The 17,711-nt window shown below is 32.8% G+C and overlaps 1 protein-coding gene across 1 annotated transcript in view; it reads right to left on the reverse strand.

Moving 5' to 3' along the window:
* Window positions 1–350: 350 nt before the first annotated feature.
* Window positions 351–17,711, reverse strand: part of LOC143195894 (transmembrane and immunoglobulin domain-containing protein 1-like) — a 35,562-nt gene continuing 18,201 nt past the window's right edge. The window contains exons 3-6 of the mRNA XM_076403408.1: window positions 11,818–11,838; window positions 6,628–6,739; window positions 944–1,131; window positions 351–373 (exon numbers count right to left, since the gene is read on the reverse strand). Coding sequence (XP_076259523.1) covers window positions 351–373; window positions 944–1,131; window positions 6,628–6,739; window positions 11,818–11,838 — 344 coding nt within the window. The remainder of the gene's footprint in view (window positions 374–943; window positions 1,132–6,627; window positions 6,740–11,817; window positions 11,839–17,711) is intronic.

Here is a 17,711-nt window from a genome sequence, read left to right on the forward strand (position 1 = left end):
TTCAAGGGTGAGGGAACAATTGAAAAAAGATATCTAAATATAAGTAATAGTAAAGAAGTAATTACACAGGTAAAAAAAGATGAGAGTAGAAATGGGAAAGGAGACCAAGTGGCTATCGTGAAGGGAATGAGAAATGCTGAAAAATGAAGATGATGACAATAATGATAATGATCACAACAAAAATACACTAAAATACGCAAAGGAAATCTAGACAGATGAAATATAATATTAAGAAAATATTAGGTGATAATGAATAAACGCAAGTTATGGTGATTAGAGAGCCAGAAATAATAAGTATCCAACTGGAGGATGCAAAAATAGAACAAGTAAATGCAATTGAGTATTTGGGTTTAGGAATGGAAACCAGTGGAAGCTAGGAGATAAAATGAACGCAAAAATCGAGAAAACCATGAATTTGTAGTTCGCGATAAATAACAGATTCATAAATTCAGAAAAAGTGTCCAAAGCAATTTATACATCAACCCTTTCGGTTGTGAAACAAAGGTCAAAGAGAGTCAAATATACAAGCAGTAGAAATGAGCAAGTAGCGCACCTGGAATGAAAGTATCAGAGTATCAAATATAAATATTAGGAAATAACAAAAACTATATCTCAGCCATAACAGGAGCCAGATATTAAAAGAAAATCGAGTAATAACCATAAACGTAGAAGAATAAAAAGAATGGAAGTAACAAGGAAGAAATAGAAGGAAAATGGAAAGGAAGAGGAAAGTAGAAGTAAGGACTTGAAGAAGTAAAAAAAGCAACGAAGTTTAAATAACAGGAAAAAATAAAATAGAGAAGAAAGTCAAAAGTTGTAATCGTTGACGATAAATATAATAAAAATTGGATTTTTAATGATCAATCACGATATAATTTAGAATGAATGATATCAGTTCACGGGATGTTAATTCATTCATTTATATATTCATTGAAATACATACCATTTAGTACATGTACGAATGCCGAAGCTGGACTAGCATTTGATGGCATACACGTGTAGTTTCCTGTATCTGTGAGCAATGCTTTGGTAACCAACAGCTTACTTGTTGTTCCGATCTCGGTTTTCTCAGTCTCCAAACTAATGCCACCTCTTGGTGAATCAAAGTCGACTATGGAGTGACCATGATACCTGTAATTATTAAACCAATCATTATTAAGGTAGAATTATGTATTAACATATATATATGGGTAGGTACAGTGAGAGTTAAATTTGGCTAACGAAAAATAAAAAATTTTATTTAATAATATCAATTTACTAATTATACGAATCAAGTGACAACGGCATGAAAAAAGTAGTTATCAATTTTTTGCTTTGCTTACACAGTAAAGAACCTGGGGAAATATCCATTAAAAATTTAGGTTCCTGTTCAAGAAACAGCGATGTGCCCTTAAACAAGTCACACTAATTTGCGTTTTCTGGAATACATTAGTTTTTTTGCTGTTGTTTTTCCAGCCTGCGAAGTTTCAGATTGTATAAAACCAAAATTTATAAGAATAAGACTTTAATGACAATAAAGCTCTCGTAAACAACAACGTACATCAATTATGTATGGATTTGATTCTCTCGATTAAGTTTTCAATTATTTATTTAAATAGAAATCGTGTTTTAATAAATAGGGATGAAATTTTCATCATTCTCGTCATTGATAATTATTACTATTCTTCATGAATAACTAGAAAATATTAGATGAAAATATTTCTAATAATTTTAAAGGAAAACTGCAGAAAAAACTATTAATTATTTGAGTTGTATAGTTTTGTTCGCAAATAAAGAATGTGAAGAGATTTCTATGGCGAACCACAAATTAAAAGATATCTGGAAAACAAAGAGTAAAAGAAACTGAGTTTGGGATCTGTTCACAAGGAGATGGAGAAGTAAGATCGGAGATTAATGATGAACAGATACATATACATATTATATACACACCTAGAAAGAGAAATATTTTATTTGGGGTACTAAGGTTCTTAATAGATGGTTTTAAGGTGCAAACATTCTGAATAAAAAGGTGGCGTCATTTGTTTACCTTATAGAAATTTGAAAATGTAGATACCAAAAGGTTATTTTCCTTATACTGAAATATACTGCAGCATTGGTCAAGTTCGGCTTCCTACTAGGTTCTGCTTCTAGAATAATTTGTTTATACGATTCGTAGGAATAATAAAACGTTTCTAATAAAGTTTTTTGGCATAAAGGAAGGGGATTGCCAGCATATAAAGTTTAGCGGTAAATATATCATAGAATGTATGGATAGCTTGTAACTTATTTTTCTATTAGATAAATAGAAGTTGCATATATCTAGTCATATTTATTTGGTGACGGCAGGGAGAGTTTCGCTCAAAGTGATGAAGTTGTTGTTGAAGTTTGAAAGAAATTGTTCATCATGAGCTGCTCGAGCATGGTGATATAATGCGATGGAAGGTGTCTTACTTCCATCAATCTTTTAAATGTATATGGATAAAGTCGTTTAACAAGTACCAAAAATATAATTTACCTTTATTTGAACCCATTGTTATTCTGATAAAATAGTGCTTTTATTTATTAAACGATAAAATTTATCAGACATTCTCAATATTACTGAATTTTCACGGGAATTGACGAAAGAGATAGGAAGTTAGGATAGAACAAATATAAAATAAGAGTAACTAAATACCGAAATATAGAGAAAGAGGCTGAAACAACAAGAGATGACTAAGTGATTAAAGAGTTAAATCCAATGAAAAATGGCAACAGTGTATACAAACATAAAAAATTGAACAACAATACAAAGAAATGATTAGGATAAATGCGATTAAAGGTTTAGATGCTAATATGGAGGAAAAGAAATGAAACAAAACAAGAAAGAAATCAGAATAAGCAAGTACCCTGTGTGTATATAGCATTTCAATAAAACAGCTATTGCGCATTATAGATGATGTAATGTACTGCCAAATGTAGTTTATAAGAATGTAAAATTCATTTTAAAGTTGAAACGGATTTTTCATTCTCATTTTACTAGTTAAAGTTTACTAGTTAAAAACAGATAAAATGCTAATCGAATACGATCCGTACTCAAAGATAACGTGTAATACACCTCTTCATATATCGTTAAGATACATAGGATTTAAGTGGTGTAAAGATAAGCCACGAAGAGGTTTAATGGAATTTCTAGATATTGCTTTTTATGGATTAAAGCATTAAAGCTAAATTGAACATTATACCACTGCTAAATTTACTGAAAAAAGTTAATCCACGAATTGATGTGTGGTGTAGTAAAGCATTACTCTAATGGATATGCAAGTCAAAAATGATATACAATAACTATTCGGATATATTGGAAGAAGCATTTTCTCAATAATATATTCTCTATAGTCTGAATGATGTCAGATACACAAAAGGAGTTGACAAATGGTGGAATTGTGTACAAATATTAGGTATATTGGAATTTAAGGGTTTAATTATTGGTTTTAATAGTGACTGAATGAACTTTTGTGGATGCGGGATTATGATTCAGTGCTGACAATGATTAAAACAGAGTGATGAATGGAAACAACTAAAGGTGGATATATAATTAGTATATCATAAATGTAGAAAATTATATGTGGGTAATTGTTCAGAATATACAGTTACAGCAGTTGGTTAGAATATGGCAAATACATTAGATAGAAAGCAGTGATTGATTATTTCTAATTTTATCCAGAAAAATGTATGCAGTAGAAAGAATGATAATTGAAGAAACTAAGGGGAAATACAGTGTATTTGACAAGAAAACACAACAACAAAGTAAACAAGAACTAAACGTAAAAATATAAATAAGCTTCCTAATGGAATAAATATGGTAAAATACATTACTTGGATATACAATTGTTAATTAGGTATATTAGGTGTCGAGGGAAGACCGCTACATAAAAAACGCGCAGATTTCTACCTAATAGGCGGTATTGGAAGTGTTTTATTGTAAATATAATAAAACGACTCTAATTTGCAAATGCTAGGGGTGTATAATGAATTGAACCAGTCAAATCAGTCGAAACATAAAATGACGACTGAAACAGTCGATAGTAAAAAGTAGTCAATTACGGAACAGTCGATAGTCAATTTCGGTCGAAAGTTTCTAACGCTAGAATTTTGAAATACATCAAAGCCAAATCCAAAATAAACTAAAAGTTAAAGTTGATACGGCAATGTTACGAAGTTCTGACGTTATTAATTTGACGTGAATTCACTGGTTTAGTGAATAAGCTGTATCTAATACTGCAATTCGTTAATATCGACGCCTTTTCATAGTAATTTCACCCTTAATATGTATTATGTTGAGGAGTACAATACACTGGTTCATTAATTTGAACTAAACGTCAATGTAGTATGCACTTTCTCGTTTTATACGTCGCTTAAATTGGATACTGACCGCGATAAATAATTAATTAACTGATAGTGTGCGAGACGGTGTCGAACGGGCCCGACATACATTAAAGATTAGCCCCGGCAGCCTCGCATCGAACAGTTAAGGTTGTGTAGAACACTAAAATTATATCTCCCTTTCGGCTAATTCGCTCGATTTCCATACAAGATGTTTCAGTTTAAGTTTTACAAGTTGAAAACTCATAAATCAACGCTCGCCGTAAGCGTTTGATTTATGTAGCGTTTTCGTTTCGCAACTATTCAACTGCTGGGTTAGTTTTAAGCTTTGCCAATCAGAATTTTGGAAAATAAATTTTGCACCGTACAACGACAAACTTTCAAATATGAATTTGCAAGAGAATTGTTGTGGTGACGTCCTGTATTATTTGTATGAAAATGTAGCACGCAGTATTACGGATGCCGAAAACATATCGATATATTTGGCTGAGATATTTATTTTGTTGGTTCTATGTTAGACTTTCTTTTTTACCAATTAGGGTTTGTCTAGACAGGACCTATTGTTTAATGGTGCTTCGAAACCACGGTCCTTGGTATTAAGCCCACCGATCGGTGAGTGAACAACTTAGAGATCATCCCAGAAGACATCCGGCAAGAGGACGGTCCTCGTGCTGTTACGATGGTCGCCGGTTCGAATCTTCGTAAAATTATGTTTGTGATTGTTTAACATTTGTGATTGTTCTTAGACAATAGTGTAAATCCAATAAGGAAAATGATCTCAGTCACGCCGGTAATCAGGCTGGGTAAGACCGGATGTCCTCTCGGATAATCTCCAAGTTGGTCACTCCCCCGTCAGTGGATAAACTCCAGTTGTTAAAAGGAGACTCTAAAATATATTAAAAAACATCGATATGTTTAATAGCGTTAAAATTTAATTTTTGGTACTTAATTGAATATATATTTATAGTTTTCAATTTTTTTTATCCTTCTTTTTTTTTATTTATTTTTATTCTAATTTTCCTAACTGTTGGAAAAATATCGATAAACTCAAAGAAAAGTATCGATCATTTACTCCGCGACCGACATTCCTACTGGGAAGTGTGTATAATGCTGTGTTAAACTAATTTTGCTTTTTGTTTAAGTCCCACCAAACTGGAAAGTTGTATATCTCTAGCAATACTTATTCAATGAAGCCGTACTATAACGCGCCTATAAAATATTTTGTATACGAATAAAATCGATAGTTTATTGGATTAAAAGTTATTGTGATTTAAAAATAGAAACCATAGAAACTCATTTCAATCGCAACTTTGTCTGTAAAAGGGGAATCTCATTCAGGCCGGTTAATCCTTGAATAAATTGAATTGTGTGTCAACTTATTTCGTCTAGCGATATGGTTATGGAAAAGAAGCTTAGTACTTGGGTTCCACATAAATCTACAGCGAAAAAATTAAATTTCGAGTTTCCTTATAGGAAATCGAGCGATTTTCTGAAGCTAAATGATAAGAAAATATTCAAAAGGACCCAAATTCAGGAATAAATAGATAAAGAAACTGAGGGGATTAATGTATAACGAATAAACCAATAATTTTGGATAAGAGATTTGTCATAAATGGAGTGGATTGAAAATTATAAGTGTTATAAAGATATAAAAAAATATAAATAAGAACAATAACCAGAAGAAGTAGTAGTAAGAAAAAAACAGAATAGAACAAGATAAGATGAATTGATAAACAATGACTTTAAACGAGAAACAAATTATTATAGTTCAATTTGGAGGAGATAAAAATGAAACGTAAAAGTCTTTACCGAAGCGAAAATATGAAAGAAATATTATACGAATGGGAGAGATATAAAATAGTAATAGTATGGTAGTGGTATTAGGAACCATTATAATTCGATTTCAAACTCCACCGAAGTAGAACAAGGGTTCCGAAGGATGGAGCTACGTTTCATGCTTCAGATAAGAGATGAAAAATGATTCCACTGAAGGGTGAGAAATCTTAGGCACCAAAGCGTTCCGATTCAAATTGGTTGATACAGTGGTAAAGGCGACAGGACGGTCCATCTACTGTTATACATCTACTACCATAATATATGGTCGTACCATAATACGTGCCAGTAACCAGGCTGGGTAAGACTGGATGTGTTCTGGGTTAATTTCTAAGTAGGACACTTTAAACAGTAGGTCCAGTTCAGATAAACCCTCGTTAGTAAAAAGGAGACTTTAAAATAAACAAAAAAAAGTAGTATTTACAGGTAGGCATGTTAATGTAGTAATGGGTTTACCATAAAACAGATGATGGTGGGATGGAATGCACGTTCACTGTACATGTTAGGGATATAGTGCTTCCTTTCTTGACGTAGATTTCAGTTGGACCAGCAATGCTTGCTTGTGCATCTGAAAATTAAAATTAGAAATTAATATACATGTAGTAAATATTATCACAAATATGATAACTTTATATATGACATATGTATATTGAATATTAGGGATGTGACTTAACTTTTACATATATTTATAACAGAGATCGATGAACTTGAATCTTACGGAAATACTGACTTTTTAATGTTTTTATTTCAATCAAATGGGGTCGAGTTTGGTAAGTATGTCTGATATGCATCCGATCATTCCCTTTCAAGATGGTCTTAAAAGTTACGCAAATAGCATAACGAATAAATGTTAATTTAAGAGGTTCCTAAAATATGGCGTATCAGAGCAAATTAGAGAAAATCTACCCATGTGATATTCGCCTTTTGTAAAAGAATTTGTCCCTCAGTAAAAATAATTAATTAGTAACTCCCGCAAGCAGACCAGGTTAAATATCTGGGAATGCATTTTGATCGACGCTTAACATTGGAAATAATATATAGTGACAAAACGCAAGCCGCTTGGGCTTAAACTAAGTCAAATGTGTTGGCTTATGGGACGTAAATCTAAATTATGCTTAGATAATAAGATTTTGTTGTATAAGCCTATACTTAGGTTTATTTGGACCTGTGATATTAAACTGTGGGGTACTACTAGCAAGTCTAACATAGATATCCTCTAGAGGTTCCAGAATAAAGTGTTGCAAGTCATCGTCGATGTCCCATATTATGTCTCTAACAAACTAATTCACCGCGATATCCTGTTAGAACTCCTAACGAATGTGTGTTTGTGCAAAGTACTCTGAAAGACTGTTAGTGCATTCCAATGCACTCACCAAAGAGTTAAATGAGTGCGATGATAGTGAAGTGCGTAGGCTCGAACGTAAACTACCATACGAACTGATTAACATACACATAGAGTGAGATATAATAATCTTTATAATAATTTAGAATAGAATAAATTAGAATAATCTTTAGAATAAGTTAGAAGAGTATCTAGAATAAGATTTAGATTGTTAGAAGTTTGTACGGCAGATCACTTACTGAAGCGATTTTCTACATGTCAGGAGAGTTATATTGTATAATTCAAATCATATTAAAATACTTATCGCCCACGGGCAAATTGTTGAAGTTCTAAGAGATTAATAAAAAAAGGCTCCTCTGGATCTTGCCATTACTTTTTTCGATTGGCCTTCTTATAAGAAAGATACCCTTCATCAATTTTCTATAATTTTTTTTGTCCAATAATAAGTGATATGTATGGGTACGGTCAGTACAAGTGGGGCCCATTTTACTTGTATCTCTTACAACTGTGTCTCCTAGCTCAGGGGTTAACTGTTCTTATCTTTGTTTTGAATGTTCATCCAGTACAGTTTGTAATTTCGAACGATTTGTAATTCCACTGTGTCTAATTTTTTCAAAGTTTAAAAGATCATGAAAATATTTCTATTTTAAGTATAATTTTATACATTAATAACATTAATAATAAACTCCTAATTTTGGTAGGTGAAAAATTAAGCTCGTCGGTTAAACTGTCAGGATTTTGTTAAAATCAGAAACATGATTTAGTGATTTATTTTTATATAAGTTTTGTTTCTCGATGTACATGAAACGCCGAGGATGTGGGCGAAGAAAGAACAACAAAAAGGGGAAGTGTTCCAGAAAACGTAAATTGTTGATCTGGCTTAGCAGTCTTATATCTTCCACTTGTTTGGAGACCTAACGTTATTTCTTGCGCATCGGCATTAAATTTTAATGGGTGTTTTGTCGGGATTTTTCACGTAATCGAAAACGAAAACACATTTAGCATAAGTTGCCGCTATATGGGGAGCCGGATCAGAAGGTTCTGGTCCTCCGTCTAGACGATTGAAAAAAACCTACAGACGGATTTACGGGCACGAAATATGATTACGAGTTATTCGTTAGCGACAATTTACGGGGCTCTAATTTTTCAAATCACTTATCCTGTTTACTTGAAACACTTTAAAAAAATATAAGCCCCCAAGCAAAAAATATAAATATAATATTTATATAGGATTCGATTTTCGTTTTATTTATTAATTCGAATTTTGTTTTCAGCAAATATATTTTGTGTATTTAAATTTTATTACGTAAAATAAAACAGGGCTGCAAAAAATCTAAGAGCTGTTTAGGATTTGTGATGTATGTTAATCTCTATCTATATGGGTGAGCTGAATCCGAAAATGACTTCCTTTTTGGTATAGGATGACACGTTTCTGGATAATTTGGATAACTATGTTAAATGAGTTAGACATATTTGTTTATCTAACAATACCTTCAGTAGCACACATTAAAACCTTTTCTTTATTTTAGTGACGCTATTATTTCTAAATTTTTGCTTATAGGAAGTATCTGGAAGGATTAGAAACGTCTAACAGTAGCCTGACATCATTGAAACCTTTCTCGCTGCTATCTGCTCTCTATCTCTTTAATGTTATGGTGAAATCGTTCGTCTTACCCTTTACTCACATCTCCCAAACTTTCCGGAAAGTAGACGGAGTGGGAATGAAAAAAATGTAATTTTAGTCTCATTAGGCAAAGTTTGAAGTGCTTTTAACATTCTTTTGATGATTTGTTTAATGATAATTGATAAATGTCTCTACGACCTTCTTAAAAGCAAGTCACCTTTTTTTGAGTATTTGTTATTGTCATGATGAACTGTCGTCAGTCATTAGCCGTCTTATGTCAGGCACCACGAAAACACTTTCTCTCACCTTTGTTTTTGAGAGACCTGGAAACTTTGAATCTATGTATTTGAAGCAGTCTTCCTATTGTTGGGAAGTGATTTTATACATTAGATTATCAATCTCAACTTTTGTGCAGTGGTGGTAAAAGAACCTTATATGGAGGTACGTTTCTTGGAGGATTTCTTTTCCCAAATTTTTTGGTCTAGTGATTTGCACAATCTCTGCTATCTCATAGTCAGAAAAAGCAAATTTAGTAAACCCAGCTTATTGCCTAAGCAACATGCAAAATATTTTAAAATTGTTGTACTTCTGATAACCATGATCTTCATCAATTTGATTCGATTTAGTTCAGATCTTCAAAAAATCTGAAATTCTGAGATCTGCCTGATGTTAGTTAAAAATAAAATCCCTTATTTTCCTAGTAATTTAAAAATTAAAAAAAATCCAATTAATAAATCCATTGATTTTTCCAAATTATTTCAAATAGCTTTTTTGTTGCAGAGCTGTGTATTTATTCATACTCATATCACTATTGTTAAAAATTAAAAAAAAAGAACAAAATTATTTTAATATATAGGGGTGGTTTAAAAATATTTAACATATTTTGTATATCTATTTTATATATTTTGTATTATATATTTTTCACATTTCTCAAAACGAATTTAATCATATAAATCTAATCCTAATAAACATTTAGACTATATTCATTGCTATCAATGATTAAAGATTTCATCGCTTTTTTCAACGATAGACTAGTAAAATATCAGACAATATTGAAATTTCTAGCAACGTTGTCCGATGAGTCCATGAGCTTGTTCTGTATTTTTTCTTCTTCGGAACTGGTAAAGCAAAATGTAACGAAAATGACATTCTAGAAACTTCATTTTCAAAGAGTAATAACTGTTGATCGAATAAATGAACAACACCATATATAAGACCACAATTTTCTATAGTCATAGCTTTCAAACGTGTCATAATACGGTTTTATTGAATAAATATCATTACAGATATGCAAGTTTAAAGCGAAACTAAAATTACTCTCTCCCGAAACATATGATTTTTAGCATTATCTTTCTTTTAGCTCTACACACCCTAAAAAATGTTTCACTGCGTTTTTAGAACCCTCTAAAATTCCCTCAAAGTAGTTTCGCGTTTTGGTATGGTTTGGCCAGCCAACATTGTAATATCTTGATGAAAATCCTAAATTTCTTCTTTCTTCTTGGTTATTCTTTATTCTCTGAAAGATAATAGCATATTCTCGTCTCAATTACAGTTAATTGGCATTAATAATGAAATTAATAATGAATGTAATTACACAAATGTTAACTTTGACAGAAGATTTAATAAAATACAAAAAACAAAACCAAGAAATATTTCTAATATTTTTAAACGTACATTTAAATATAAACTACTGTAACCACTATAGTGATCGTTAATACTATTTTGATTAAAATATTTGTAATTAAAACATTACATATCGTTTGTAATTATCACACTAGCGTTGTCAATATCTGTGCATAATAAGTTTTCATTTAAAAATATATGTTTTACTAGAGTACTATAATATAAAAATAAATACATATTGGGGCTTCTTGACATCCCTTAGGAAAGTTGCAGTCCTAATAGGATTCTCTGGGGTCTGCATTCTGGATCTTCTGGGTTAGTTTCTCATTTGTATAAAGCATAGTTGGTAAAAAATACTATTTTTTACTCCGCATAAGAAAGCTGAAGGAATTTCATGCTGGTGGAATTACGGCTTTATTTGAAAACTGCCAATGCAGACCATCCATCAAAATATATTATACGAGGTTTAATAAAGTCGATTTAAATGCAAAAGCAATGTGCCTATTTATAGCCAGAAAGCGTGGTACATCTTTTTGGATACGGTATATGCATATTCTATCGCTAAAGGGACATTTGTTATATTTTTTTGTTCAAGTCCGTTAAGTTTTATTATAGATCAAACATATTACCCAATAAGCATTGGACCTAACTAACAAAACGATAACTTCAAGGTAACAGAAAAAGTCAAAAATACTCCTTTTATCTTAAAAATGTCTTTTCCTGCAAGAATATTTTCATAGCAAACATCTAATAGTCACTGATGGTCAGATCTGGACTATACGATGGATGACAAAGCAATACGAAATAAAATTCTTTAAATTTGATTCATTAAAATTAAACATTAAAAATTGACACATGTCGTTTTGTTTGAATATTATAAGGTTAGATCCAGGAGAGTTTGGAGGTGATGTCATGTGACTGAGTGAGTTAGAGTTTGATTGATTAGGGACAAATGCGAGTTTAAAACAGCAAAAGCAGAAATGTTAATGAACGCATCTAAACGACACAACTAAATCTAGTAAAATGGTATTTACTAGGGGCTGGTCTAATGGTGTACCTTTGTGTTTTTTTGAGGACTCTGGATGGACCCGGGACATGGGATTCAAGTCTGCAACAAAAAATCCCTTGACAGACCTCATTATCAATAACCGACGAGAAACTACTATATTCGAAGAGGTTGTGTACAAATGTACACATACGTTGGGTTATATAATATGTGTGTCGGTAATTTATTTCACGTTAATATACAATCTAGGGTTTTTAAATTTATTTATTCAGATTATTGATCATTTGATTCTATATCTTTTACCCATTTATCAGGCTATTTATGGATGTAATTCGAAAATAACTGTTTTTCCTTTGTGTTAAATCATTAATCGACTCATTTTTTAACATTTTCGAAATCAGTGAAGGTCTGGGAAAAATGGCGCGTACGATAAAGCTTCCCATCCATTTGGTTATGACACTTCTTTGACTAGTTTTGTTTGACTAGTTTCCAGATGAGCAATTCGGGTTCCGCGCTAAACATTCAGCCGTTCATCAGGCCCATCGGCTGGCCGCAAAAATCAACTGTGCTTTTAACCGACGTGAAAGACTTGGAGCCGTCTTCTTGGACTTAACCAAAGCCATTGACAAGGTTTGGCACGAAGGCTTAGTGGCGAAATGCATCCGATTAGGTCTACCTGATGACGTAACAGCTCTCATCAAATCACTTCTGTCAGGACGATCGTTCCAGGTGAAGATTAAAGATATTCTCTCTAGCCGGAAAACCATCGACGCAGGAGTTCCACAAGGCTCCCCCATGGCACCCGGTCTATTTAATATCTTTCTTTCAGATATCCCTAGGAGGCCACAAGATGAGGCTGCTTTTTACGCAGACTTCACTGCTTACTTTGCTTCTTCAAGAATAGCACCGCACATCCGAAGCAGACTCCAAAAACAACTCGATGAGACGGTCCAGTGGTTACATTTCTGGAGATTGCAGGTCAACCCACAGAAAACCCAGGCCATCTTCTTCCACAAGAAGCGTTTTGCACCGAGCATTTCGCGTCTTAAAATCGAGAACGCCGAAATCCTATGGTCAGAAGAAGCCACCTATCTCGGTCTTGTCTTCGATCGCAAATTTAGGTGGAATACATTCAAAAGTCCCTTCATAAAGGTCAAGGTATTGTTAATTTGCTGTTCCCGCTTATCAACAGGGCCAGCTGGCTTTCTCTATCTATAAAATCTCTCCTGTACAAGATGCTGGTTCGATCAGTCGTTCTATACGGCTCCAGTGTCTATCTAAAATACGTCTCACCTAGCCAGGTGGAACGTCTTCAAGTGTTTCAAAACAAAATTCTCAGGAGAATTATCAATGTCCCCTGGTTGGTCAGGAACAATCAAATTCATAGAGAAACAGACGTCCCCTAAGTTCACGATTTTATATCCGAGGTTTACTCGAGATACTTCTCCACTCTTCGTCTCTCGGACAATAGATGTATTACCGAGCTGGCCGATATTCTAGGCCAATAACTCATTCGGCTCTTCGTAGCCTTATTCTATCACAGCCGACACTACCCCGTCGTGCTCTAACTCCAAATTGTCTCGACCTTCTCCGGCGAGCGATTAACTCATGTACCGCAAGCTGCGTGGTGTGATAACGACGCCACGTCCTTGCCTGGCCCTTGTGCCTCTTAACGGTGTTACCGGTTATGGGCACCCTCCTTACTAACAGTAAGAAGTATCAGTTAGGGTCATTGGATCAGCTGATGGGGTGGGGTTTAGTGGGTAGCCCAGAGGCAGTCTCCACATAACCAGTCCAACTCGCTTATTCTTGCGAGTCTTCCCGACCAGGTATCCGTAACAGGATTCCCCTACCCGGTTCTAGGCCAAAAAAAAAACTAGTTTTGCTCTATGAGACGCTGTCAAGCTGTATTGGAGACATTGATCATTTAGTGCCGGATCGGTATTAACTGTTCCGCCAGGGTTCAACAGTTCATAATACACGACAGTAACATGGTCTCACCAGACACAGAGCATTGTCTTATGACCAAGCGATTTGGTCTTACAGTCAATGGCCAGTTCTCCTTTTCTGTTATTCGTTACTATTCGACTCATACATTACTTCCTTTTGTTCAGCAGAATTTCACTGAAGATTTTTCTACTTTCTAATTGCCTGTCATATAATTCGTGTGGCACCCATTTTCTCATCTTCGGGATCTTTTCAATCACTTGTAATCGTCCACAAATTACGACTCGGTTCACGTTCAATTCTTGGGCCAATAATATTTGAGCTTGTGTTGGATTTTCATCAAATATCTCCTGTAATTCCGTATCTTTAAAAATTTTTTTACTACCAGGACGTTTTTTGTCTTGAAAGTCTATATTAGTACATTTGAATTGTTGAAACCACGTTTTACTTGTTCTTATGGACTTTCTGTGGATTTTCTCTTTTGATGAAACAAGAAAAGTAATACTTGGCACAAATACTCGTTTTCAGACACAAGAATCTTACATACTTGAAGCTAGTTAAATATGTTACAAAAACCGGAAATCAATCGCCAATTTAAGTCGTAAATTCTTCAGCTGGCAACAAAAAATCCAGGCGATATTTAAAATTTATTATATAGAATTCCTTCTGGAGGTTTGGGGTTAATGTTACTGATTTAACTATCCTTTGGCGTAGACGTATATTTGTAAACATCCTTGACATACCCTAATAAATCGACTATTACCCCGTAGCTATAATATTAGGGGCATTCATTAATGTTTTATTGATTAGTTAGACCGCTGGACCAGCATCCACTTTAATTAAATATCCGAATTTGGGACGGTAATATAAAATATACACCCCGATGACTATTTAGGTTCGATGCTGAGGTAATTACGATGTCATCTTCCCTATTCGATTAACATTGTTTTGAATAAACAATAATTTAATTTATTATTGGCTTTTAGATTTATATACCCAAAGAGACAATTATTGGGCGCATTTATTATTATAATTATTATACTCGACCACTAGCTGAAATTTCGTAATAGTATGTGGTATCTGTTGGTAGAACACTCACACACTAACACTATTTTTTTCATATTGAACTTGGTGCAGAGAGAATTACAAAAACTAATAAGGACTTTGAAGTTAAGCTTGTCAGAATATGGTCAGTCAAGTGAGATGCGTGTGATTTTAGAACCAGCAATTCGGCAAGGATATTCAGCTTATTTTCTAAGCTCGAAAAATTACTTTGACGACATTGTTTTGAGTCAATAACGACGATTAAAACCAAATCGAAGAAGGTTTTATGGCTAATCATAATTGAATTAAAAAATTGGCCCGAAGTCTGTTTTGAAGCTAATAACATATATTTCTAGTACTGTATACTTTGAATTTGGCACTTTCTTAAAGTTTAGAGTTGCGTACGGTAATTTCGAGCAATAGCATAAAAAGCCATCATACCAAGCATATCTGCCAAAAAATGTGGAGTCCATATTGAATAATAAAAAAAAATAAAAAGTTTGAGAAGCCGCAAAGAAATATCCTTTGTATTTTATTAACATCTTTCAAGTTTTGTGAAGATAAAGGTGAAATTAAATAAAGTTGTTCCGTTGGAGCGTGAGTATTTAATTAAAATAACCCCACATATCCATTGTGTCTAAGGATAGCGTTGGAACTTCCATTCCAAATGGGATTACATGTAAAGCGAATAAAATATTATTGTTATATGACTGTCACTACCTTGTCAATTAAATGGGCCTAAAATACATACTAATTTTGAGGAAAATAATCAGCACAATTGATTGGATAAAATGAAGAAGCTACAAAATAAAAAAGAGGTTCTTCGAGTGAAGACATTTTAGTGGTACATATTTTTGAATATTTTAAATCAGTGGAACCAAAATAATACCGCAGACTTGTAATGAAATATATTGGTCTTTCTATAAATAATCTCTATAAAAATCTCTATATTACTGTAATACATTTTTAATTTATTATTTTATTATTTGTCAATGTTGTAAAATTTTTTCAATAGAAATAAACATAAATAAACTGATCTTATTAGGAATATACTATGGTATATTACTGGAACAACTTTTCTTGGAATTCCAGAGGGAGTTCCCTTGTTTCTGTTGTTTCATTATGCCATTAGAATGTTTTCAAGTTACCCATCAATGTATGACTTAACGGGTATATGGTTTATTTTAGAAATAGGTAATAAACATTTACATTATTATACCCATTATACCCATACTATGATACCCATTATAAAAAAAAAGATACCAACAATTAATATTGCTAAACTTATATACAATTTCTAGATATTTTTTGGTTAACAAAAAATTTTGTCAATTTAAGAATTCCTACTATGCAATTGAGTACAGGTTGATTCTACAAAATTCGTTTTGTGTAATGAATGTACTGCAATTAATTTTGTAAGAAATTTGGTCAAGTAATGTCCCCACTTCCTATTCTTGACTGAATCATTGTTTGACAGCTGTGTTACATCTATATTTTTACCGAATAATTATGTTCACTGTAAACTATTGTTTACAGCGTTTGTATCGCCTGTTATTGTAAATATCAATGGCATCTAGTTGTATCAGCTTAAGTGTGATTAGTTCAACTTGGGACGAATAATACTGAAGAAGGCGACAGGACGGTTCTCCTACGCCAATTACTCACCACTCGGTAGGCTTAATGCTGAAGACCTATATATATATATATATATATATATATATATATATATATATATATATATATATATACTGGAGAACAAATTGGTATTTATGACTGAAATAATAATCTGAACTAGTAAAGCTGTAGAAGTTCTTGTTTCTGCAATACTGTGCGCCTGGTAGAAGAAGATATTACAAGCAAGACTAAAATTCGACTCTGCGTTTCTTCGTTCAATCGTTTATTTTGACAATTCCTCTGGTGTGACGCTTGAAGCTATTTGATTAAGTTACGACAATTAGTGCACAGTGGTTTAGATATATTTTCCATTGAAAAGTGAATGAACTCCTCACTTCATTTTCCTGACTTCTTTGGAGACATGGACTTTTTGATGAGAGGCACAAAAAGTAGCTCCAAAAAAGACATCATTAAAATTAAGATTTTAGGGAGTGGTCTAAAATAGGAGATTAACATTATTGATTGAGAAGTAGACTCTCCTAGAGTATCGGCTATGCATGCATGCTATGCAAAATAAAACAATAAAATTATTATTAAATATTGACATTAAATTAAAGTTACAGTAATTTTTTAATTAACCCTGTTTTATAAATATTTAAAAGTAACATTAACTATGCATTCTTATTATATTTTAAGTGTTCCGTAAACGTATTAAACCAAATCCCATTTTTTGAAACTTTTTAGTCTTCTTTATCGTTTTAAACCCCTCTTCCCAATATATTTTTATCCACCCTATTCGATCCAATCACAACAATATAGCAAAAATCTCTTGTAAACATCTGTTTACTGACTTATGGTAGAGAAAATATATTTTGAATAGACTTTTTTGTGATTATATGTCGGAGGAGCAGTATCGACGAGATATTATTTGATAATATTTAGCACTCCTTGTCATATAAAACTTCGTTAGATTATGACAAGGGGTCTATGCGTAACTTTTTTGACAAGGTTAAGGCGAGATAGATAAGAAGTTCTGAAAATATTTTTTTCTACAGGTAGAATTTTTGTATTTTGTATATGTATATTGCGGAAACTGTTAATACATTTTTACGGTAGACATATTATAATTTTTTCGATTAGACAAGGCCTGAAATTAATACTTTTTATTAAATTTGACGACTATTTATGCACATCTATAAACATTAAACAATAAGAGATAATCATGCATCATATGTGTTGATATATTCTATTTCTAAGTATTTTTTAATTTTTGTTTGCCTTTGGTGATGTCCTGAACAGCATTGTTTTTGCCGACATTTCCATGATATACTCTGAATGGA

This window comes from Rhynchophorus ferrugineus, unplaced genomic scaffold (genome assembly GCF_030347505.1).
Source record: "Rhynchophorus ferrugineus isolate W39M unplaced genomic scaffold, kcgeb_rfMv2 rfM4, whole genome shotgun sequence".
NCBI classification, from domain to species: Eukaryota; Metazoa; Arthropoda; class Insecta; order Coleoptera; family Curculionidae; genus Rhynchophorus; species Rhynchophorus ferrugineus.